This window comes from Rhagoletis pomonella, unplaced genomic scaffold, assembly GCF_013731165.1.
Source record: "Rhagoletis pomonella isolate Grant_MI unplaced genomic scaffold, Rhpom_1.0 Rhpom_scaffold_00007, whole genome shotgun sequence".
Taxonomy (NCBI): domain Eukaryota; kingdom Metazoa; phylum Arthropoda; class Insecta; order Diptera; family Tephritidae; genus Rhagoletis; species Rhagoletis pomonella.
Window position 1 is genome coordinate 45,036,305 of NW_023458561.1, and position 26,748 is coordinate 45,063,052.

Consider the following 26,748-nt stretch of genomic DNA (forward strand, 5'->3'; position numbering starts at 1 on the left):
TTTTTTTTTTTTTTTGCTAAAAATGGTGAACACGAAACTTAAAAAGTTTTCTGACAAAGTAAGCTTCGGCAGTATTTGCTTGGATTGGATAAGTTTTTATTTTTGTGTGCGCTTCTTTAAAAGGTAAAAATCTTTTCATTTAAATTCATGCAGTAGTTTGTTTAGAATTATTCAGATAGGTAAATAAGCGGAATACATACATATATACGCATTAGTAATCTATTCATTAAGCTAAAGCATTTCCTAAGCGCACCTGGCTATTGAAAGGCAGCTAAACAAACCGAATGAGCCTTGAGTAAAGCTAACAAAGAAGAGCAAAAATGAAAGGGAAGCCAAGGAAAACTAAATATAAATCCCTTTCTTTACAGCCGTTCTAAATTTTTCACGTTTTTACTTGCTCTCTTTGGTTGTATTTAAACCTTTTTTTGTTTGCGTGAGTCCACCTGCTTTCATCATGTATGTGCGAACTTTTTTTTATGAAAACAAAAACAAAATAAAAATATTCGCTACAAATAGGTAATCTCCTCCGTTTTTGAAGTCAGTTAAAAAAAGAATAAAAGCTCTACCGCTGTTGCTTAAATTTCCACGTATTTTGTGCTGGCTTAAATTTTTGTTGTTCTTATACATATGTATATATATATGTATTTATGTACAAGCACAAACCTTTATTTGTATGTTTATGTTAAATTCGAGGAAAAAACTTTTAAGCTGCGAGCAATCATCGGGCTAAAACAAAGGGTTGGCAGCTGGTTTGAAAAAAAATGGCTTTATTGTTGTTGCTGCTGCTGTTGAGTTACACCATACATTTTTTCTTTGCCGCAACCAAAAATGCTCGTTGCTGTACTAAAACAATTGTTGATGCCACTACTTTCGTTTTTCGCCTGCAGCTATGTGTTTGTGAAAGCGGCGCGAAAGGAAAATGGCCACAAGAACGGGGATGTTGGTGGCAAAATAACGAAAAGCAAAAGCTACAAAACAATGAGTTGGCATAATTTCAGGGTGTGAAATGCTTTGTTGTTTTTTATAATTGTATTTGTCCTTTTTATGAATGGGCTTTTTTACATTGAAAATAATACAAAGTAGTACGTAATGCAGATAATGAAATGTGGCTGTGGAGTACCTGAAAATACAATGCAAATTCTTGCTAAAAATAATAAAATTACAGCAATTTTCGGTGGATCTGGAAGGAAGTATTTACAAAATGAATGATCCTTTATTATAAGCCAAAGCATTTGCTGTACTAACAAGGGGCCGTTAAGCAATCATGCAAGTCTGTGTAATTATTACGCAAAGAGGAGCTATGTTTGCACTAATTAGGAATGTGTATATATGTATGTACTTTAGGGTGGTCCAAAAACACAGCCGGGGGGAGGTAAGTTTAAAGTGTTTCTCTAAAAAAAAAAAAGAATACTCGTATTTTTTTGTATAAGAAAAGAATTACATTTAGAACTGCCTCAAAGCCTATTGAGTCCATGTATTTTATAAGGGGAAAAACACATTTTCTTTGAAATGATACAGAATTTTTGATCTATATTTAAATCTATATTTTTCGATCGGAAAGCTCTGCCACCCTATAGGAGACTTAATTTAAAAATACTAAATTGCTTATTCAACCAATTTTTAATACTAACTATTTTTATAGGTCCCCAAAAAAACGCCAAAAATGCAAAGGGGGACCCATAAAAAAACTTTAGTCATAAAAGATGGTAAATGGGTATTATTTTTGGAAGTCTCCTTAAGAGAAAGAAAAATTTACGATCAAAAATATTGATGTTCAAAAAAAATAAAAAATATGTGCATTCCATTTCTCCGAAAAAGTGTTTTCCCTATATAAAATACATGGAAAACTTCGTGAAATTTGAGACAGTTCTAAATATCATTTCTTTTTTAACAAAAAACTGTGCGTTTTCTTTTTTCCCCATTTAAAAAACTCTTAGGGTGAAACATTTTAAACCTTTTTTTTTTGGCCATCCTAATGTACATACAATGTAAAAATTAACATGAGGTTATGCATGCCACATATGTATGTGATAAGTAAAAAATTAAGTTAGCATGCTTTGTGAAAGGAGGAATCTACTGTTATCCAGCACCAGTAGTTGTAAGCTGAGAAGATTTAATGGAGGTTAGGGAAAGACATACAAGATAGTGTTTGTCATGACAGGAGGTTAAGTGAAATCAGTGGTAAATGCGGTTTCAAGCGGTTTTTTAATATTTTTAAGCGGTTTTTTTTTTACCTCTAGATTTTTCCAATACCTGATAAACCGGATTTTTACAAGCGAATAAACTGGAAAACCCAGTTTATTTTTATTCCAGAATCAAAACATTCTAAAAACGTGTTTTTTTATTGAAAATTGAACCACAACAAAACAGTGAATCGGCTACATTTTGTAGTCATTCTCCTCTAACGGCAGTTATTTATTTCTAAATTAAAGCTGTACCTTTTTTTGGCAGTCATATTGTAATTTTAGTCATCATTTCTGACTAACAGTAAGTGTTACTGCAGAGAAATTATGTAAAATAAAACCGAAACTGGAAAACCGGTTTTCAAAAATAGACACATAATCGAACACGTTAATGTGCACCCAATAAATGTTTCTGGTGCAGAGTTTAAGTAGTCAATATAGCAAGTTGTAGCACCGAAAGTACCTACACTTTCACAATCAGAAATGTATAGCGTACTTTAAAATTTTGCATAACTTTATTTTTAGAAAAAATGTCTTTACTTTTAAATTTGAAAGTATACTATTGAACACTGAAAAATTATAGTCCGATTAAGAAGTTAATTGACTCAATTAATTTACGGCCTGAAAATACGTTTAGGCAATTTAAACCTCCTGTACCAAAAAAAAAATAAGACTAAACTAAGTTGGAAAAAACGTTGGCCACCACTATTTCCAAGATGGCAGCAGTTCCACAGCCTCCTGGGGGCCGAAAATTATTTTTTACATCTCTTTGGACAAGACTTAGAATATTAATAAAATTAATCAATATATAACAATGCAAAATGTCGTCAGATTTTTCTGGTTTGACAGTGGCCGCACACTTCCACTTACAGGAGTAGGTTATCAAATTGTCGAAATATTTTTTTGTATGCGTGCTACTGCATAACTTTGGACCGCGTGAACCGTTTTCCATAACTCTTTTCTTATCGGAAAGTCGTACCTTCATATTAAGTTTGTCTAGTTCCAATTATGGCAACTTTAAAAAACTAACTAACAATTTTTATATCAGCAAATAAGCCGAACCGAATTCTATGGATCTTTTTTATTGGAAAGGGTCTCGTCTTGGAAGTGGTCTCGTACTAATTTGATTGAATTTCAATGATTGGATCAAGGAAAAAAGTAATGGTAGACCACGAATTAATAGCCTTTTTTTGTTTAGTTTATGAGTATTGACGTCGTTTATTTTTTTCTTTTTTTATAAATTACTCGTTTGCTTAAAAATTGCTTTATTAACGAATCATTTATTCAACCGTGTCCAACTTCATAAAACAAAAAATGTCAATCCTACTTTAGTCAAATAGACAAATTTAACAACAGCTCAGTATTCCTGATATTCCCTGAAAAATGCGTAGCCAATCGGCTTTACGTTCGACCAGAGTTATTAAGACAAGAATTTTACCATCAAGGAAACAACAACAAATTAGCATTAATTAATTTAAAAAAAATCGAAAATTTTCAGCCAAAAGAGCATAGGCAGTCAATTCTAGGGTTAAAGCAGCTGTTGCTTGGGAACAAAACCGCAAAGTGGGTAATCCCTTTTTGACTGCTGCTGCTAATGAGTTCTGAAAAGGGTTGGCATTTAGACTATTTAACGCTTAACAAAATATTTGCAAAATACCTAAATCGATGAATTTGCTTAAATGCGTTAAAATTGTAAATTAATTAGATATTTGGTACGTACCTATCTATGTATGTATGAGGTATGCATGTATGTATGTATGTGGAAATCAAGGCAATTTAAAACAATGCACCCATTAAACTTCGCTGCAGAGGAAATTGATATTTTGTGATTTGTGTGAGCATATCTTTTTCTTATTATTAGTTAAATATACCTTCAAGTATATCTTCAACCCTGTTTTCCCTAGCCGTATTTGCTTACCTATTTTGTTGCTCAAACATTCAATTACAACATTTCTCTAAGAAAAATTGAAGCATTTTCATCTATCTACTGAATCGCAATAAGCTCAACTTACCAAGCTAAGAAACTTAGCAACTTGAAATATGTAAGTTCGTTCTAAATTTTATCCATTTCCTTAACAAAAATGTCAGAGACATAAACACTCTTATATGCCAGGTTGTATATATTGTAATTAGACATTTGAAAAAATTTGAACATACATACATATCCTACAGCATATTCGACTAATTTAAATAAACAAAATGAGGTGCTCAAGCATAAATAAATAAGCAATGCCAAATTATCGAATAGGCAAACTGTTGACATACAAGTGCATGTTCATAATTTTGTCAATATTTATTTGCATAAATTTTATTATGTGCATTATAAATATTTACCCACATACATACATCACTAGCACAATAAACCAATTTTCAGATGTACATCAAGAAAACCTGCAAAATTTGCATTGTGTGAATATATGAACAAATTAAATTTCAACACAAGCGTACTTACATACAACAACTGCTGCAATCGAATGCAATACAACCAATACATACATATGTACATAAGAATTTTTAATAGGACCAAGTGCACCATATTACATACTTATATGAGCACTTTTCAGTATAACAATGAATAAATATATTAACCTTGATCTTAATTCTAATCTTAATCTTAATTTTAACCTTAACCTTAATCGTAATCATAAACTAAATCTTATTCTTAAACCTAATCTTAATCTTAGTCTTAATATTAATCTTAATCGTAGTCTTAGTCTTAAGCTTAAAACTAATCTTAATCCTAATCTTGATCTTAAGTCTAATCTTCATCTTATTCTTCATCTTAATCTTAACCTTAATCTTAATCGTAATCTTAATTTTAATCTTAATCTTAATTTTAATTGTGATCTTTATCTTTATTTTAATCGTAATCTTAATCTAAATCTTATTCTTAAACTTAATCTTAATCTTAATAATCTTAATCGTGATCTTAATCTTAATCGTAGTTTTTATCTTAATCTTAATCTAAACCTTATTCTTAGTCTTAATCTTGATCTTAATTTCAATCTTAGTCTTTATCTTAAACTTAATCTTAATCGTAGTCTTTATCTTAATCTTAATCTTAACCTTATTCTTAATCTTAATCTCAATCTTAATCTTGATCTTAATTTTAATCTTAGTCTTTATCGTAAACTTAATATATTTTGTCCTCACATTTTTGTTAAGTATTTGGCCGAGCTTCTCATCCAATTCGTGGGGTACGTACTGATAATATTACACAGTTGGTGAGACCTTCAGTTTTACTGCACTTTCGAACGGCAAATGGATTTTATGGGAAGCTTTTTTTTATGGCACGAATACATTTGGAGGCAGGGCTGCCAACTTGGCTCAAACCGTGCCTTTTTTGGTCCTATTTTACATCAAATGACACTTAATTTTTCAAAATGGCACTTTTCAAGAATAGTGTTATTTCAGTATATTTTTTGTGAAATCCTTCGCGTGACTTCGCGAACTGAAATTTTCTAATTTTTAAAGATTATTGAACTTATCTTGATCTTATTTTGGCATTGCACTTTTGTTTTAGAAATGCGGTGCTTATTTTATTGCTGAATGGGAAGACCTAAAAAGGATGGCACCGTTTTTGGCACTTTTATTTTGCAATTTGGCACATTTTGGCACTTTTTTATCCTCAATATGGCACCTCGTAGCTAAAGATAGTTGGCAGCCCTGTGTAGAGGTTTGCCATTGCCTGCCGAGGGGCGTTCGCTGTTAAAAAAAAAAAACGCTTTCTAATCTTGATGTTGCACGTACCAGGGATCGAACCAAGGTCCTATGCAGTGGCAGTACGCACCTCCAGCCACTCAGCTACAGCGGCCGACTAATACGATATATCTCCATTTTTAGATTGCCAAAAATGCGTGTCAAATTTTGAAGTGGCCGAAACTTTATATCGTATTTTTTAATGTTTAGAAATTGATGTCCCGTTTAAGTTTTCAAACGTTAAAATAAACTACGACTTAAACGCTTCAAATCATCGTCAAATATGCTGCTTGTTTTTAATTTAATTACCGTTTTTAGCCTAACGCTCTGACAAGCAGTCTAAACTTTTTGGATACAGATAATAACCAAGCGTTCTGAACGTTAAAGCGTCAAAGTAATTGCATTGCATTTGCATGAAAAGCCATTTGCATGATTACGGGTCAAAAAGTTGACTAACACGCCATGGCACTTAAAGTGATAGCGATGATAATTGTTGCTGCGTTACTGATTGTGAGAGACGTTGCCACTGAAGTGCTGTGGGGGATAGTCATATCAGATTTTCGTGATAAGTGGGTAGAGTGGGTGGAGCAGTTACTCTTTTTATGGAACGCACAATTATATACCACGGCACGGTATGTATGTATGTATATACTAAAAAGTAATTGATGGCGAACAAGGGTCGTTTTACGCCATGGCTTTGTAGGGAGCTTTGAAGGGAGAAAACCTCGCTTTGGCTTCAGTTTGTAGCCGAATAAAATACGTAAAGCAAGCATTTGCGCGCAAATTTATGTGGAAGCTTACATTTTTATTTGCACTAGCATTTTGTTGTTATACCTCTGCTTGCGCCAGCATAACATGATGCATAAATATTTTGCATAATGCGTTGAGCGTTCACTGAGTTGCACCTTTTTTATGTTGCAGCGGCGAAGGCGTGCGTGGTGTTGCAACGAATGGAGGTGGAGGTGAAAATATCTCTTGATGCGGAACGTGATATTTGGATATTCAAAAATGAAAAGTTAAAATAACCATTAAGAATAGAGAGGTTGAGCGCAAGAGGGGGAAAATAAGCAAAATGAGGGCAGCGAACAGTGCGAAAAACGCTTACTTTGCATACATTTTAAGTAATGAATTTGCATCATGCCACATAGCGCACTGAATTGCAGCGGCGGCTTAAGCAAAAACAAAAAAGCGAAAGTGCACTTTATGTAAATAAGTAAGAAAAAAAAATGTATAAATACGCTAAACGTGTTCAAGGTAGCTTAGCGTTAGTGGCAAGGGAAGTGTCAGTTGTGAAGGATTCGCTTGTTTAGAGGAGCATGCTTGTCAAATGCTTTCTTATTTTACGGATGTCGACTAAGTGTGACATTAAAAATGCATTATTCCAACAACAAAGCGGACTCAACAGCCGCCGTAAAACGGCTGTTTGACTCATAGTTAAAAACGTGGAACAAGTATCAAGATGTGTTGGACCTTCATTTAATGTTTTTATAAAAAAGTAACGGTATTTACATGTTGCTTTTATCAGCGTGTTAGTAGACGCATAGCCAAGGAAACTTCTTCTCTGCTCAGCATAGATACATAAATTATTGTGTAGTAGTGAGCTTGCAAGTGGTGCTCGAAATGCCCAATCTCTTCCAAAACGGTGAAAGTCTAAGGGAAGTACGCTTTCTTTCATCTCTCATACCTCTGGTATACCTCTGTGTCCCGGTACCTACATATATCTGGTGAAGAGTAAACTGCTATCACTTTAAGTGATATGCGGCCAATTGTACTCCAAGTCGTTCCGAGTTCACTCACCCCCCGACCTTGGTTTCCATTTTAGATCCGCTAGTGTAGCATCGAATAGAATCAAAGAATCTCGGAGCGTCCTACATCCATTTCTCTCTGCCAGGGATATCTAATTTATACCCTTTTTCGAAAGCTGCTGACCCTCTTGGGCTTAGCTAGCATGATTTCACCTGATCTGTGACGTTTGCTGATTACCTGTGGCTTTTTCTGCTTCGATAGCCGGTAGTCCGTTATGACAGCGTTTGCCCATTCCAACTCTGCCTGAATTTCAACAAAGTAGCTGTTTAAACTCACTACGCTGTTTGGTAGCCTTATTTTGGTACTGGCCCCATAGTACGTGTCTATGCAGCTGCTCTTCTAATTCTTTAAGAGTGTCTATCTCTTTGTTTGCGTTGTTGTTTTTGTAGTCGTTTTTATTCATATTTGTGTCCGGCGAGTGGTGTTGAAAATTAGTCGTACATCCACGAGGCTATCGTGAGTAAGGCCTTAAATGCAACCTTTTTGGGGACTGGTTCGAAGATAGCTCCGATCAAGCCCCATTCGAATTTCGCCTCACAAACATAGTCAAAACCATTTTGGAGTGTCACATCTATTACAAAGATTAGCACACAGCATGGATTCCTGATCTTTGCAAGATCTTAACTGGAAGTCAACCCGACATGGTGCATGCTCTTTCAGTGCTTGATAGAGAGATAGATAGTTGAATAAAGCACTGCGACCAGTAGGTATATTGTTCCCCCAGCTCATCACAGTACTTCACCTAGCACTAGAGATTCTAGAAATTTCAGAATTGAACTCGGGGGCAGAAAGCGAATTTGGTCCTCTCGGCCATAATTGCCATACGCTCCTCTCTCTTCTAAGTGCGATGGCCTCACATTCTAGAAGGAGGTATAATGGTGCCTTCTTGGCAATCTCAGTACACAAACTTATGGCATAGACTTCCGCTTGGAATATGCTAGGAAAGGTTTCCAGAGGCACCTAAATCATCAGCCTAGGGCCATAAACACCTTCTCCCCACCCCTGAATCCTTGGTCTATGATAGAAGTACTCCAGGTCGCCATGCTGTGTGTTTCAACCTTATAGTTTCTTTCGAAACAACCTCTTAACTAGATTAAGTCCTCTATGGGATTTATTGTCGGACGCCGCCTCGATATCAAGGAAGGCACAGAGCACTGTTCGTCCACACTCGAAGGTTTCCTGTATTTTCGAAGTCAGAGCGTACAGAGTAATATCTGTAGATCTATCCGCTCTGTACGCGTGCTGATCTGGATGCAAGAGTGTCGGCATCCACGCGAGGATTTCCTTCGAAGATTTTAATACCTTCAATCGCCTCTTATTTTGAAGAAATTCCATGTGAGTTCATTGAAAACGACAGTTAGATCATTTTCTTGTCGGTTAGTCAGTGACCCACAGAAGGTGTAGATATTAATGACTCGCGAATCTATTAATCACATTCAGCTTTCAGCCAAAAGTGGACGGTTCTCTGAACGAGATCCGTTTTTGATGGCAAAAGTCCTTCTTGCCTTAGCTCAACTTTTGTTCAATAAAGCGTAGGTAGAATTGAAAGTTTCAGTGCAAATACATATCAAGCAAATAATTTAGTATGCAGGTGTTGTAAATATTTTCGGTTTGTCATTTTTTTAAGGAAGAAATATGAGCTGCGTTAAAAATAAAATAAATGTGTCAATTTTCTCCAAACTTCATAAAATTTAGTGCTTGGAGCCAAAAGAGTTTCGTACGAGGTGGGCATTATATAAAAAAAACTCTTCATTATTCTTCCGCCCACAAGAGAGGGGACGTGGCAGCGCGTTGAATTTTACTATTTTCCACATTTCTTCATTCTTAAGTGCCGAATAGCGCATATACAAAATTTCAGCGGATTTGTAGTACGGTTATTTCTTTTGGCCACAGCTTATATGGGGACGCCCCCAATGTGCGACCTCGTTCCCTTCAATATCCCGCTACCCTAGTGCCTAGTGTTACTTTATTCCTGGCTCAGACCAGGTGTTCCTCGGTCCGCAACCAGTTATAGCACTACCACCTTCGGCCATCGAATACGTGAATACTTCGCTCAGCAATGACTAGGAGGTATCGAGGAGCTGCAGGTGGACAAAACTCATGTTGCTTCAATCTCAGAAGGTCTATCTAGTTTTTTTTCTCTCGTTGAGCAGATGGAACTGCAAACAACTTGTTGGACCGCTGACTGATCACTTCCCGTGGCACAAACGCCTGACTGTGATAGGCAACTTCATTTGCTCATCCTGCCTTAAAGAGGATGAGACGTTGGAACACTTTTTGTGCTTCTGCCCTGCCTTTGCAAGAATTAGGTATGGGATATTTGGCCGCGATGTCTTGAGAGGCGAACACCTGAGCTCTTTAACACCCAACAATCTGCTTAGGTTTATTCGTAAATAATGAAGATTTAAAACAGATTAAAAGGGAGATGAAAACAATACAATGGACGGCATGTAGTCTGAGTGTAGTTTTCTGCACGCGTTGTTTTGAGCCTGGTTCCGACAAAAAACAAAAAACTTAAATAAAAATAAAAATAAAAAATTGGTCATTGCTGCCAAGGGGTGAAGAGTATCGAAGCACTCCTTTTCCTAGTGGAGAGGACCCTGATCTCCGCTTTACTGTCTGAAAAGATAACAAAGAAAGCGCTTTTCTTCAACAATGGGGCAACAGCCTCGTGTCTGCTGGTCCTGCAGGCGAGGCCGAAGCCTGTGTTTGTTGTATATATAAACGTTGATTGATTTTTTTGGACTGCAAACTACGCAGGCATAGAAAAATCGGGAGGACTATCTAAAGGTTTTCTGAAGAGTTGAGCTTCAGTGCTAGTTCCAACTCCGCCTCTTATCAAGAGTTACACAAGAGATTTGAACCCGTCATCAGTGTTCAAGTGCAGCCGCTACCTCTGCAATAAAGCAGTTAAAAGAGCCTACTTTACTGAGCAAAAATTAAGTAAAAAGAGCAACTCTTTTTCAAATACTGTTTCCCTGGGCCTCATAGAAAGAAAACAAAATCCAACTCTGCACTCAACACGAATGTAACTTTAAATATTTGTTTGCCTCGGCGCGCAGGTTGGACCCAGTATGCTAATGAGCAAGATAAGCTTTTTTTATTTGTAAATATACGCAGGGAAGAAGGGTGAAATAAATTTTGATAAAATGTTAAATGTTATATAAAAATGTTACAAGAGCTTTTAAAGCTGCGCCTCAACACAACCGCACAAATTGATTACACTGACGTTGAGCACCACTTATCTTGAGCATCGCCAACATATCGGGTTGAGTCTTCTTGTCTAAATGCGACTTATCAACCTAGGGGAAGATACCTACTTATTTTTTTATTTTTTTACACATTTTTTCATTTCTATAATTAAATGCGTATCTAAAATCCATTTGCGTAGCTAAATAAAACCAAGGCAGCCTCTTAAGAAAACTTTTTATGCCAGATGGGTCAAATTTCTTTGATAATATTTTAGCATTTCAACGTTCATTCATATGAATTCAGCACATTCTCGATTTTAATTAACTCCGCTTTTTAAGTCTTCAACAACGTCGCAGCGCATTTAAAACTGAAGCATCCCAACCCCAACCCGACTTCACTTAGCCACAATAACATATTTTCAATACTTGCAATTCTTTCTTTCCACTCATCAGCCGTTTAAATACATAGTATTGGGGGGGCAAACGTATTGGGGGGGATTGCTGGGTAATAAAGTAGATAAAAGTAGTATTGGTTGCACGTTTCCAATTCGCTGCCTGATTGTGCAATTTGCGGAAGTAAGCGGATGCAAAGTGTGCCAATAGCCTTGAGGGTATTCAGATGTGCAAAGCTTCTCCAGTTTTTGTTTTTTCTTTTTACTTTTTATTCATTAAATACGAAGCAATTGCAAAGGAAGCGAGAGAAGAATACCGAGAGTACGTATTTTTACAAATTAAACGACGCAGGTGTGAAGGGTAAAAAAGTAATTTTCCTCACTTTTTACACAAAAAGGTATCAATGAAAAAGTATGAGGAAAAGGAATACAGTAGTTTTTTCTTTTACTAAATTTAGTCAAACGTTGGTTGCTAATTTTCCACATTTCTCTCTTTATTGACTTCTAGGAAATCTTCCACGAGCATGCCACACATTTGCGCATTCTTCGCGAACATCATGATGCCGTTGCTTTGGCTTCGAGTCGTGTGCCGGGACGTTTGCGTCAGAATTTGCTAGCCAATTTCCGCAATGGCAGTCGTCATGCACCCTACTTCATTTATGGCCCCCATGGCAGCGGCAAGAGTGCGCTCCTGGTGAACTTGTATCACCAGTGTAAGGATTGGTTCAATTCGACACGCGTCTATCGCGTTATGCGCTTTGCTGCCGCATCACCGCGCTCTGCCTACAATCTCGAATTATTACGCGTGATTTGTCAGCAAATCTCCATTATTTACAATATACCCGAAGGTTATTTACCCAAAGATGCTTCCTTCGATCCGGTCTACATCAACAGCTGGTTCCAAAATTTACTACGTCGCATCGAGGATATGAGTAATGATATATTTTTCATTTTTATCGACGATCTACAACTGCTAAATCCGCTTGACTGTGACGTGGTGGCGGCACTGTCATGGCTGCCCACCTCTTTGCCATGGAATGTGCAACTCATCTGCTCGACAACAACACCAATTGATCAGCTGCGCTTCACACCAATGCAACGTGATCGCTTCAAGTCGGCAGAGTTCCTTTTCGATTTAACTGCTGAGGAAAATCGCACTGAGTTGCATAAGCCACTGGCCGTGGCTGCTGGCCTGCCGGATATATCGTTTACGGATTTTATAGCGCACGAATTTGAACGGCTTGAGGCGCGATATGGCAAGAAATGTGTAGCGCGCTTAGCTGGTTATATTACTTGCTCGGAGTTTGGTTTATCGGAAACGGAATTGCTCGAGCTGCTGATGCTCACGGACGATCCAGAGGCATTCGTTGAGGCGGAGAGAGGAAATTTCAATTTCTCTACCTTCAAGCAAATACACAGTGATATGAGTGAGTATGGGTAAAGGGAGGGGAATTGAGGCGACTATTACTTTTCGACTACATATTTCAATTTTCAACATATTTAGTTCTAACTATTCCATATATATTGTACGTATGTATGTATATACATTAGGGCGGGTAAATTTGAAGAAATCTTGGGTCTAAAATAAATTTGGAGTTTGCCAAATTGCGAAAAAAGTTTCTTATCATTTCGCTGCAGTGCCGTAAAGAAGTGCTTAAATTTTGTACAAAACATACTACAAACTAATATAAGGAATCCATTTCTGTACTTCAATTTTTCTTAAAATCACCACCAGAGGTTGAAACAGTGGAAATTTTCACATTTTCTTCGAAACCTATTTTCGCAATTCGGCAAACTCCAAGTTGATTTTAGACCCATGGTTTCTTCAGAAAATTTGCTTAGAATTACACGTAGAATCCTCCTGTGCTATACGCGCATACTCGAAAAAAAAAACTGACCCGCGCTAATACAAATCACCTATTTAAGAACAATATGTGTTTCTTACTACTTTTTATTTTTAGAATTTTTGTTGCGTGATAAAATCATGTCTGGCAAAGTTCTGCTAGAGTGGCGTCACAGTTACTGCGCTGAACTCTCAAAAAGCCGTTATATGGATGCGCATAGTACACGAACGATGCACATAGCTATCGCCAATATATTTTTTCAGCAGGAAAATGAAGAGAATGATGGCAGCACCAGTGAAAATGCATCGGGAGAAAGTGACAAACACTCAGGTGATTCTTGAATATTACTTTACCTCTATATACACATACATGCATATGTTTTATGTAATTTATGCAGTAGGCTCTTTGCTAAAAGAGTTCTTAAACGAATAGAGCAAAAACGCAAACAAAGAAGTATCGAAAGCACACATGTGCATTAGATGCTACCACCTTACATGCGAACGAACAAAAGTTCGCCATACACCCCTGGTATTTACATAGTTCACCTTTGCGTTCAACTTTTTGATGAATACGAAAGTTGAATTTTTTAAATGGCCTTTGAACTAGTCGCTTTCAATGAAGTTGGCCGACAGCCACTTACTTTAAGATCCGACATCACGAGTTATTTGAAAAATGGCAATCTGGAAAAAACCGGCTCTAAATTTTCAAATTAAGAAAAACTGGTTTTATTTTACATATTTCTCATACAGTGATAACACTTACTGTTAGCCAGATATCTGAAATGTATGTAATGTAAATCAAAAGTTCTTATATTCGTTGTTGTTGTTTCTGACATGGTAGGAGAATAATGTGTTGTGGAAGGATTTTCATATGAGGCATTCTTTTTGAAGTCTATTTGTCTCCGATTCGCTTCAAATTTCTATCGGAATACGCAATAAAATTTAGAGTTTTGCAAAAACCCGATTGTTAACACCTTGCTAAATATATCTCTTCCTAAGTTTTCGAAAATAAATTTGAAAAAATGTTTGACTCACAAAAAAAATCTCCTCATAAAAAAAAATATTCTAAAAATAGTTATTGAAAAATGCCCGTTTTCATAGAGAACTAATCAGGTATTACGATGGTATATCCCTAGTTTATTGGTCTTCACTATGTAAATCAACTTCAAAAAGTTCAATTGTTTAAAGCTAAAAGCTTTAAGGACAATCCACCATCTTTTACATAAAAATATTAAGCCTGTTTCTTTAGCTTTAAAACGACATTAAGGTGAAGTCTCTGCGATGAGAGGAATCCGAGATACATTTAACGATTTGAAGAAGTACATGAATGGTCAGAATCACGAAAAAATTCGAACTATGACAGATCATCTCTCCGAAGAAAAAGAAGAATAAAAGTTCCTCGAATACGTGGTAGCTTATTTCATATAGAGAAGCCGTAAAAAAGTTAAGCGAGTCGAAAGTGTGACGCTAAATTTTTTTGTCTGATATGAAAAAGAATGGCTCATATACGGAAAATAAAAATTACTTAAAAATAAATATGAATTACGTCCGATTTTGTCTGCTTTTATTGCATATTCCGTAATACCTTTATTCCATTTTTCTAGTACGCGGAATTATCGAAGTATTGCTACATACTTGTTTAAGTTGTAATTAAGGAATTCTGAATTATAAATTTAAAGAAGTAGCATATTTGAACAGAATGCATCACGCTCAATTCTGAATCAAAATTTAGCTCAATATGTAGCAAAACTTTGCTCTATAGTTCGTTATATTCGCTTTCGAATTTTGATATTGAAAACTTGTGAAACCTAGGAGAGACGGACTATAGAGTTCCAATAAATTCGGATTACACAATTTTCAATGCTACACAAATAACTATCCGGAGTTCCAAATATTCGGATTATAAATTCTTCCGACTACCAACTCTCACCTGTGCTTCTAATTGATGTTGAAAAAATTTTCTGAATGGACTTCTTAATTAAATATATGTGGTTCCCAAATAACGGAAAATTTCATATTGAGGGCAGTTAAGCATAAGTCAAGACAAAAAGTTAGCTTCCGGTCAATCAAGCTTAAGGAAGATTTTCCAGTGTTTAGGATAAAATTAATAAATTTTTTATAGCTAAATTTTTAGTAAAACAAAATTCCATAATCAAAAAATTAATGTTTCAAAAAAAAACGCGCCTGAAAATATGCAAAAAAAAAACAACTGTGGAAACCGGTTTGAGAAGACAGAGTCAATCACGCTTACACATACTTATATATAACAATAAAATTTTTCCCAAGCAAAATTTATAGAGCCTCACATTTGAGCATATTATTCTTCTACGTATGTATGTACATACTTTATATTTGCTTAAAATTGTATCCACATTTTTTAATCATCCTTTCAGTAATCAGTCAAAAGGAGAAGGAAAGCATTTCAGCATCAGAGCGTAAAGCTTCATCACATCACAACGATGACACATCCACCTTTTACAATCCCATTGCCGCTGATGTTTCATACAGTATGCGACATGTGGAGGAGAGTTGGCATCATTTGATGCGTTCCGATGATATAGCGAAATTTAAGCAGATAGCCGTGTGCAATTTTGATTTCCTTTTGGCAGCGGTAAGTGGAAGCAAAATTATATAGTATATACATATGCTTACAAACATATGTATGTACATATATGCAACAGTTATTAAATTTATTGCAGCAAATAATAAATCTTGAAGCAGAAAATTGGCTTTCATTTTCAATAGGAACAGCTAAATAAAGATTTACGACTTTCAAGCCAAGAAAGCACTAAAACATTTACGGTTCTTGTTGCGCAATTTTTTTCAACTTATTATGTTTCTTAAGCGTAATCTTATAAATCATGCCGAAGATTTATATAATAAAACTAGCAGACCCGGCGAACTTCGTCCCGCCCTAAATTAGATTTTTAATTTAAACATTTTGGTACAACAGTTTCTCCAACAATCCACATTTACGATTTGTACTGCACATTCATCGGCTAAGACTATCGTTTGGTGGTCGTTTGCCGCCTTAAATAACCGAACGAAAGTGTTATGTCCATGAGAAGTTCCCTGGTGGCCACAATGAGCCGGATCTATAGTGAATGTGCCCTAGAAACTTTATCTTATAGTTGGTGGCAATTTCAATATCAATACGTATCCTTGTTCAACAGAAATATAATATACATACATAAACTGAGATGAAATACCTTAAAATCCAGTTTCGCGAAAGTAATTTAAGTGAAAAATTATGTTTTTCTGTCAGGTATTAAATTCAATTAAAAAAATAAATTTTCATTAAATTGCTTTCATGAAACTGGCTTTTAAGGTATTTCGACAGGTGGTGACTTGAGATTTACCACTGCACAACTCAACCCTGGTTTCTTCGAATGAGGCTCTAACGCATAATAATATTGGCAAATCACATCCATTGGGTCAATCGTAACACAGGAGAGTTCGATATACTCAATAGTGCAACGGGTCGATTTAGTCTGACATTTACGGCACCTTTTCTAACTTTTTAGATTTTTAGTAATAACTCGACCTCAGCACCACCTACCAGCTCTTTTTTGCAATTGGACTGCCTTTACCGTTTCTAATACATGTTTTGAATATTCGCCAAACCGGATCATAAAAAATTTTTAGTACTAACTCAACTCCAGCGCCAACTGGTGGATTACTTTTCCACGCCCCCTTTTTAAAGAGCCGATTTTTCTCAATGAGCATGTGATTAATTTCATATATCTCCACACGAAGTGTTCCAGTACTGTACCACGAACACTTCCAGAGATATGCAGTATGAAATTCTGCTTGTATGGTAGGTGCCACGACCCCTTTTCCAATAGCTCCATATTTTCTACATGACTATGCAATTAATGTCATATATCACCACACCAAGTTCCAGTACTCTACTAAGAGTAATTATAGAGATATTCAATAAGAAAAATTTGACTTGTATGGGAGGTGCCATGCCCAGTTCCAGTACTCTACCATGAACATTTCCAGAGGTACTTATTATGAAAAATTCGGTATGTATGGGAGGTGCCACGCCCCCTTTTCAAATAGTCCGAATTTTTCTCCATGAGTATGCGATTGATTTCATATATCTCCATAACATGTTCTAGTACTCTACCATGAACACTTTTAGAGATATGCAGTATGAAAAATTCGGTTGTATAGGACGTGCCACGCCTCCTTTTCCAATAATCAAAATTTTTTTTCCATGAGCATGCGATTGGTTTCATATATCTCCATACCATGTTCGAGTACTCTACCATCAACACTTCCAGAGATATGCAGTATGAAAAATTCGGTTTGTATGGAAGGTGCCACGCCCCCTATTCCAATAACTACAATTTTTCTCCATGAGTATGCGATTGGTTTGATATATCTCCATACCAAGTTAGAGTACTCTACCATGAACACTTCCAGAGATATGCAGTATGAAAAATTCGGTTTCTATGGGAGGTGCCACGCCCCCTTTTCCAATAACCACAATTTTTCTCCATGAGTATGCCATTGGTTTGATATATCTGCATACCAAGTTAAAGTACTCTACCATGAACACTTCCAGAGATATGCGGTATGAAAAATTAGGTTTGTATGGGAGGTGCCACGCCCCCTTTTCCAATAACCACAATTGTTCTCCATGAGTATGCGATTGGTTTGATATATCCCCATGCCAAGTTAGAGTACTCTACCATGAACACTTCCAGAGATATGCAGTATGAAAAATTCGGTTTGTATGGGAGGTGCCACGCCCCCTTTTCCAATAACCACAATTTTTCTCCGTGAGTATGCGATTGGTTTGATATCTCTATGCCAAGTTAGAGTACTCTACCATGAACACTTCCAGAGATATGTAGTATGAAAAAATCGGTTTGTATGGGACGTGCCCCGCCCCCTTTTCCAATAATCACAATTTTTCTCCATGAGTATGCGATTGGTTTGATATATCTCCATACCAAGTTAGAGTACTCTACCATGAACACTTCCAGAGATATGCAGTATGAAATATTCGGTTTGTATGGGAGGTGCCACGCCCCCTGCACCTAGCGGTATGAAATATACTTTACATCCGATTCTCATACCTACCAAATATACACAAAAAATTTCATAAAGATCGGTCCAGCCGTTTCGGAGGAGTTCGACCACTAACACCGTGACACGAGATTTTTATATATTAGATAAAGAATTACTAATATTGCAAATTCAAAGGAGGCAGTTCTGTTGGAATCCTTTGACGTGAGCACAGTCGTCGCCCAATTCTATCTTTGCCAAGAACAACGCCCGTTCAGAGGAAGAGGCCTATAAGCCTTTCAAAGATGCAAGTAGTAGTGGCATATTTCCAGTAGTACCAGCATACATATGTACGAAACCACTGCCGCATCGCAGGGGCTCAAGTCGCCAACGGACTGGCGAGAGACGACACATCAGCAAGTCCTCTTCGAAACTTATGATGTCATGGTGTAGCTACCAACTGGTTATTACAATATCTTGCGTTCTCTTATGCACCGAATTCATTTGTCCCCAAAGGCAAAATGAAATGTCAGAGCATATCTTTCAATTTTCGGCACTGGGTAAAGAAGGACTAATAAATATATCGTCGTTTAAAGTACAAAACCGCATATCGTCATTCTGCAAAACCGCGTAACTGACATTGGCTGCTAAAAATTGGATTTGCTCACACAAGCTCTTGGCTAAATCCTTATCCATTCGTCGTGGAATATACTAGCCAGAAATGCGATTGATTTATAAAAAAGTAAACCATTTTGAAATATGAGTGTTTTTATGCTCTAGAAAATAATTTCTACAGCTTCACATACGCGGTTTTGCATTTTTCTGATACGCGGTTTTGCATTTTGTTGATACGCGGTTTTGCACTTTAAACGATGTATGTACTTCAACTCGTCCACATACAACCACCATCGAATGTTAGGAACTTTCAACGCTTTGAATGTTAGGAACTTGGAGACTGATGACGATACGACAGCTCGCAATATATATGTTCCGCTATACCTAATTTTAAAATATGCATCTAATGCAAAAGCATGTACTAAGAATTATCTTACCTAATCTCGCTACTTTTCAACTCTTCTTGTAAAGGGATTATTGGGCATATTGGTCGATTTATCGGTTTCCAGATCGCACACAAAACATATGTCTATATATTCGATTTTAATTTATTCATCGATAACATCAATTTCAAGCTTAATACTTAGTAGTGTTGGATTACTATCGATAGCTCGAACGATTTAGATTTATCGATACACTTATCGACACCAATATCCATATTTTTATCGAAATTTTTTTTTTTTTGCTGTAATTAATATTTCATGTTTAACTAATTCATGCTATTTTCGGTCCGGAAGCTTTTCTCATTCTTTGAATTCTCACTCAACTTATAAATATACATTAGGATGTATCGCCAATAAAATGTTGCGCTTTTTCCACCGAAATCATTAATTTCCGCCAACACATTGCGGAAGAATATTAAGATTTACGTAAGCTGGACTGATTTCAAAATTCCTCCAAAAATTTAATTATTTTGATTCTGCTGATAAAATTTTTAAATATTTTTAAGTAAACCTTTAATGCTAATAGCCCATTTCCACCAAATGGTTAACTGCAGTTAGGAGCTTAAATGAGCTACAATAATTTTAACAAAAAGGGATCGGCAAGGTTTGTTTCTCAATTTTTTTTTTTCGTTAGCTTCTAACGGGTGATTTTTTTGAGGTTAGGATTTTCATGCATTAGTATTTGACAGATCACGTGGGATTTCAGACATGGTGTCAAAGAGAAAGATGCTCAGTATGCTTTGACATTTCATCATGAATAGACTTACTAACGAGCAACGCTTGCAAATCATTGAATTTTATTACCAAAATCAGTGTTCGGTTCGAAATGTGTTGAATGTGTGAAAAGTTGGCAGAAAATCCGCTTTTTTATCGACAAATTTTGTTCAGCGATGAGGCTCATTTCTGGTTGAATGGCTTCGTAAATAAGCAAAATCATGCGATTTGACGCCTTTAGACTATTTTTTGTGGGGCTACGTCAAGTCTAAAGTCTACAGAAATAAGCCAGCAACTATTCCAGCTTTGGAAGACAACATTTCCGAAGAAATTCGGGCTATTCCGGCCGAAATGCTCGAAAAAGTTGCCCAAAATTGGACTTTCCGAATGGACCACCTAAGACGCAGCCGCGGTCAACATTTAAATGAAATTATCTTCAAAAAGTAAATGTCATGGACCAATCTAACGTTTCAAATAAAGAACCGATGAGATTTTGCAAATTTTATGCGTTTTTTTTTAAAAAAAAAGGTATCAAGCTCTTAAAAAATCACCCGTTACTTAATATGAACAACTAACTCCTTCGATTTGTAGTATGCGTTTTCCAAAAGGCGTAAACTGCAGGTAAGGCTTGGTGGAAATGGACTATTAGACTCTTCTATCGTCCGAGGTGATATTTTGGAAGAAATACATATGTTTAGAAACTAATTTTATTTTTTTCGAAAAATTGCAAGTCAGCCGAATACCAAAAAAAATATAAAATTTCGAAACCAATTTTTTTTGCTCACAGTAATAATTCGGTGGTTATTTTAAGTACAAATATATGTAAATTTTCTTCCTCGGAGCTCCCTGCGGCAATTTATTGTACCAAATTTTCACAAAAACCATTTTTTGTTGGTTTTTCATAACTCCTCATTCTCCACAAGTTTGTACCGACAAGATGTCCTTTAAAAAAATTGCGATGAACTTAGCAGTTACTCTTCTGATCTAAGGTCGGCATCTTTCGATTTTGCGCGATTGGAATTACTTTTTCCTCATAAAAGTTGTTCGTTTTGAAAGAATTTACAATCTTACTCGGCACTTGCATAATTTAAAAATTGCAACAATGATGAAATATCCTTCATTTTTACAAAAGCTGAACAACTAAAATTAATTTATTTGCGCTTGGTTAATTAATTATAATTTCAGCGCAAGTATAAATGCAATCGTAACTTTAATTGCATGTTTAACCAACAAAAAATGGCTGACATTTTCCTCGGGCACACCCTCTTACACACCTTGCTCCACTAAAATCTTATATTGTATTTGTTTGTTTTTCTTTCTCTTCAAACAAACGAGAACTTAATTTAATTTTCTACACAAACTTTAAATTATTAATTAAACTCTGGCTCGTCACAAGCTAACTTCATGCATTCAGCATTACTGTTCTGAATTCGCAACATTTCTATTGATGCAAGTTTTTGCTCTCACCTCCCTACTTCAGCTTTAATTTCGCGAAATGCATTAAATGCAGCTTTATCTAAAGTATTCTCGGCATGTTTACGCGCCAATTACAAAGCCTTGCAGCTGTGTACACGTAAAAGTTACACAAAAATTTCTAGCTTACCCAGGGATATGTACATACTTATTTACATACTTACTTACGACCCACATTCATCATACGGCCAGTCGCCTTACTACAATGCAGCTGCATTTGCAGATATGCACAGACATAGTTACTACTACAAACGATGATATCTTAACTTTTCTCTTCTATGCATTACACTTCGCCGGCTTCCTCTTTTTCATTATTATTTTAACATTCGCTGCTACTTGACGCTGACATTGCATTCTTGCATTCGTTTCTACACTTGAAACTGTCTCAATGTTGCATTTACATAGTCCACTGCTGCTGCGGCTGCCTTAACTCTTCGCCCCCTCTCCCGCCCGCTTTTGTTCAACTTAAATGGCAGCACGGAAATGTAGCTAACAAAAGTTTTTCATCTGCTTCTAACCGTTATTCGAGTATCGTTTTGTTTTCTCATTTTCTTAAGAAAAGTGCTCAATTTAGATTCCTTTTACCAACTTAAAATTTTAGACTTGCTTCCGCTCGCAATTAGTCAAGTTGGCAGTGCTATTCTCCATAGAAACGATGAAGATAATGCAGCAGAAAGGCTGCATTTTTTTCCGTAAAACGTGAACCACTTAGGAGCTGATTGAATTCGTGCCTTCTGTTTCTCAAAATTGCTTATAAAGTATAGTTAAATTGTGAATAAATTAAAGGGCTACTTCTTTTTCCTATCTATTGCTTAAAACTTTTTTTTTCATTTTCGTTGTAACTGTTAAGAATCATATCTTAACATGCCGCGATCGTATTTTTTTTTTTTTGTCTGTATAAAAAGTACTCGTAATCCTAATACACTTTTAAGGATTAATTATTCGGTGCTTGATTTAAACAACCTGGCAGATGAATGGCGTTTTTCTTTTCTAAAACAAACTGTTGCCTTTTCTAAAGGGAGTGCACTTTAGTATTTGTGCGTAGAGGGCACTGAGAAGGCAACATTTTTCTGTAGAAAAGAAAAGGACATGTTTGTGTTTTTTTATTGTTGAAGATAAATTAGGATGTTAAAAAATACTTGCAACTTTGAAAATAATATTCACTAAATCTGTTTCTATAAAGTCTCCCTTATCCTGAGTTTCGCCTGAAAAAAAAAATCAGCCGAAAATTTTTCATCCGCCCATATATCGAAACGAGAAGTTACATGTAATTTTTAAGCGAAAAACAAATCCGACTTCAATTTTCATATAAAAATTTATGAGTGCCGTTAATTTCTTCATGATTCAATAATCGGATCTAAACCAAATTAGTATGGGATCACTTCGAAGACATTGAGAATGAATTATCGAAATCGTTTGACGTGAACCAAAGTTATGCAGTCTTCTTTTTTTTGAACTCGGTTAAAAAGTAGAGAAACGAAGGAGTAACACAAGGGATACTCATATCGAATTATAATCATTTAAAAAAAAAAATACACTTACGATAAATATGTATATGATTAAAATCTATCAATAACTCTTTATGTAGGCACATTGACTTATCGATAAATATAACAGTTTTAACTTTGGTGTACACGTATATTAATATCATAGATAATACTATCGAACTTTTACCGCTGATGTCATCTTTAACTATCGATAATACTTAAACAATGGTAATTTCTACAAAATATGTGCGTACATATATCAACAATAACATCGGCTTTTTATCGCTAATTGCATCAATAGTTTTAATAATCGATGATTGTATCAACAGTTTTATCGATAATATATTAATGATTAATTCGAAGAAATATATTTACATACATAAAATGGTAGCTAACAACAATATCGATGTTTTATCGATAATAGTTCAGTTACTCGATAACTGTATTACGGATTTATCGATAATATTTCAAATGATTTAAATTTTTACAAAATATCCAAAATTACTTGGATGTTTCATTGTTAATTGCGTCGATAGTTCAATTAATCGATGATTATATCAACAGTTATATCGTCAGTATCTTCAACGATGATTTTTTTTTTTAGTAAAGTACCTGTGTTTATCTACCAATATATCGATATTTTATCGGTACTTGCATCGATATTAATAATATAATCGTTAATTGTGTCAACAGTTTTATCGATAATACCTCTAAAAATTATAATTTCAATAACATACACACATACATATGTGTATATGCATTTCGACAATGATGTGGATGCTTTATCCTTAATGGCAGCGGCAGTTAATTTATCGATAACGAAGCGGTGGTAATTTGAGCAAAAATTTCGATAATGATATCTGTCGAAGAAACTTTCCGTACGTACCAATTATGTAAATTATATACAAGTGCATGTATTTTACTTTTTATATGCAAATATGTATGTATGTATGTATGTGCAGTATACTTTTGCCTATCTATTCTTTTTCCATGCATCACTCATGCACATTATTTCCTGAGGTCAAAAGATTACTGCTTTCATTTTTATCGTCAACTTCTACCTACATGTGTACCTAAGTACATATTTTCATACAATTTTTTCACATCTAAATGGTACCTTCAGAAAAAAAGTAAGCGCTGTGCAACCTTATTTTTTAAGCAGTTGTAACTACATACAAGTGTATTCAGTATGTACTTAGCTACCTGTGAATGCACATTCTATATTTGCTCTTTTCACTTGCATTTGCCATGGCAAGTCAGGTTCAAGACCACATGCTGCACTTCTTCTCAACACATTTTTGCATTGCAGAAATTTACCATCATGTGGTGAATATATTTTCTCTTTGTAAAATGGCTTCTTAGTCTGCTATAATAAACGTCGGATTATATGTACGAGTATCGCCCAGTTGTCGAAATTCGACATCCTTTTTATACCCGAGCGCACTTGTGCACAAGGGTATATTAATTTTGTTCACATAACGGTTGTTTGTAACAGCCAAAACGAATCGAGATAGATATAGACAAATGTATACATAAATGATCAGGATAAAAAAAGAAATCGATTAAGCCATGTCTGTCTGTCCGTCCGTCTGTCCGTCTGTCCGTCTGTCCGTGTACACGATAACTCGAGCAAAAATTGAGATATCTCAACGAAATTTGGTATGTTGGCTTCCCTTAATCCAAGGTAGGTTGCTATTGAAAATGGGCGAAATCGGACTGTAACCACGCCCACTTCCCATATAACGGTAATTTCCAGAAATACGAAAACTGCGATATTTTAGTAACTACTGAAGATAAATCACTCAAAATTAGTATTTACAATAATTTTTTGGCAAAAAATAATAATATTATACATTTTTGGAAAATGGGCGTAGCCACGCCCACTTATGGTTACATGTGTATATCTTGGTAACCGCTGTACCAATTTCTACCAAACTTGGCACAGTTGTCGGCCCTGGTACAGCATACAAAATCGCCTAAAATTTTTAAAATCGGACGATAACCACGCCCACATCCCATATAACGGTAATTTAGAGAAATACAAAATCTTCGATAAATCAGTAAATATTGAAGCTAATTTATTCAAAATTGATGCTTGCAACAATTCTTTACCAAGAAATACGTTTGTGATAAATTTTTGGAAAATGGGCGTGGCACCGCCCACTTATGATCACATATATGTATCTCAGTAACCGTTCTACCAATTTGTACCAAACTCGGTGTGGTTATTGTGCTTGCCACATATAAGCAAACCGTTGAAAATTATTGAAATCGGACTAAAATAACGGTCGCTTCTCATATAACGGTAAATTTCAGAACTGCTTGAAACTTCAAAATTTCGAAATCTAAGGACTCTAATTTACTCAAAATTGATACGCCCCGGCTTACCATATAGCCGTAGCTTTCGGTAAGGCGAAAAACATATATTTAATACGTGCGCCGGGTATTTAATGTTCGGCTCTGCCCGAACTTAGGCTTTCTTACTTGTTTTATACACTTTTGAATTTTGCTTGTCACCAATATTGACTCCTTTGTGCAAATGACAATTTTGAAGTCCACCACCAAAATTTCTGCAGTAGCTTTCGAAATTAGACTGAGAAAGGAACCTCAATTTTCATTTATAAAAAATATACATTAGTATTTGTATGTATAGATGAGATTTCTAACGGTTTCTCACTGACTAATATGTTAAACATATACCAATTCAGACTGTAAATACTTTTGGGAGGGGCCACGCCCCCTTTTCCGATTCCTGCCACTTTTCGCCGTGAGTACGGTATTGTGTCAAATTTCAGCATGTAACATATGTATGTATGTACGTATGTTAAATGTAGCTTTTATATGAACTAATTAAAAAGAAGCATTATTTACCCAAGAATAATATTTAAATGACAAAAAAGCGAAACGCGTGAACTGAATATTGGGTCGTAGATTATGGGTCTGTATACCGTTTTCCGTAACAGGTCAAGATATTTTCAGTTTTCTGAAAAAATTTTCAGTAATAATAATAAATAAAATAAAAAAAATAACAAATCTTTTGTAGTTTTTTTTATTCGTATTAAAGCCTTTTCTTTTTCCAAAAAATCATGAACGGTGAAAATCTAAGGATTAGTTAACAAGTTACGAATGGTCGAGTGAAAATTTTCAATAGCTTTTTGTATAAAACAGGAGTAGGAAATAATGTTACACATACGCCATATCGTACATAGCCGTACACGGACATACTCGTACACGGCGTATGAGCAGCATTATCCATGTCAATGTTTGAATTTTTTTCATTCGCAATGCAAATTAAAATGAAAATGTATTAAAAAAAAATACCTGATCTAGAAAAATGGTCTACAGATCCGCAATCTACGACCCAAAATTAGGTTTACTTTTCTCAGCGTTGCGAATAGTTGTGACGAAATCATAAAAAAAAAAATTATCATAAAGCGCCTATAAATCCAAGAAAATCCCCTGAAGAAAATCTTTAGAGTAACTCTATATTAAGAATAAAAAGCCCAATTAAGCAATTTATTTAGTATATAAAGGTCTATTATTCATATCAATGGGCAATTATTGCATTTTGCACCAGTAAATGCTACGGTTTCGAACATACCATTTACCAGGCGTGAATTTAATCAGCTATTATTTCGGAACCATATTTAAGTCACATGACTTTGAAATTTGGTGTGGAGGTCTATGGTAAAGGCACAGCAAGATTATATAAGAGGATTTGTGGTAGGCCGCATAACCTAGTAGGTACGAAGTGTACCCCCTTCGGCATTTTCAATCAACGTACATATATTTAAAACGCAGTATCCATTTTAACGGCCTATGATCGAATAAAGTAAAATTTAAAATTGGGATTATTTTTTATGAAAAAAGTAAAAATTAAAAA

General features: G+C 35.5%; 1 protein-coding gene across 2 annotated transcripts in view; it reads left to right on the top strand.

The window, feature by feature from the left end:
* The window catches only part of LOC118742894 (NACHT domain- and WD repeat-containing protein 1), a 65,794-nt gene that overhangs the window by 11,322 nt on the left and 27,724 nt on the right, over positions 1 to 26,748 (top strand). For both annotated transcript variants that reach the window (XM_036475312.1, XM_036475313.1), the window contains exons 8-10: positions 11,780 to 12,698; positions 13,233 to 13,445; positions 15,508 to 15,725. In XM_036475312.1, the coding sequence (XP_036331205.1) occupies positions 11,780 to 12,698; positions 13,233 to 13,445; positions 15,508 to 15,725 (1,350 nt within the window). The remainder of the gene's footprint in view (positions 1 to 11,779; positions 12,699 to 13,232; positions 13,446 to 15,507; positions 15,726 to 26,748) is intronic.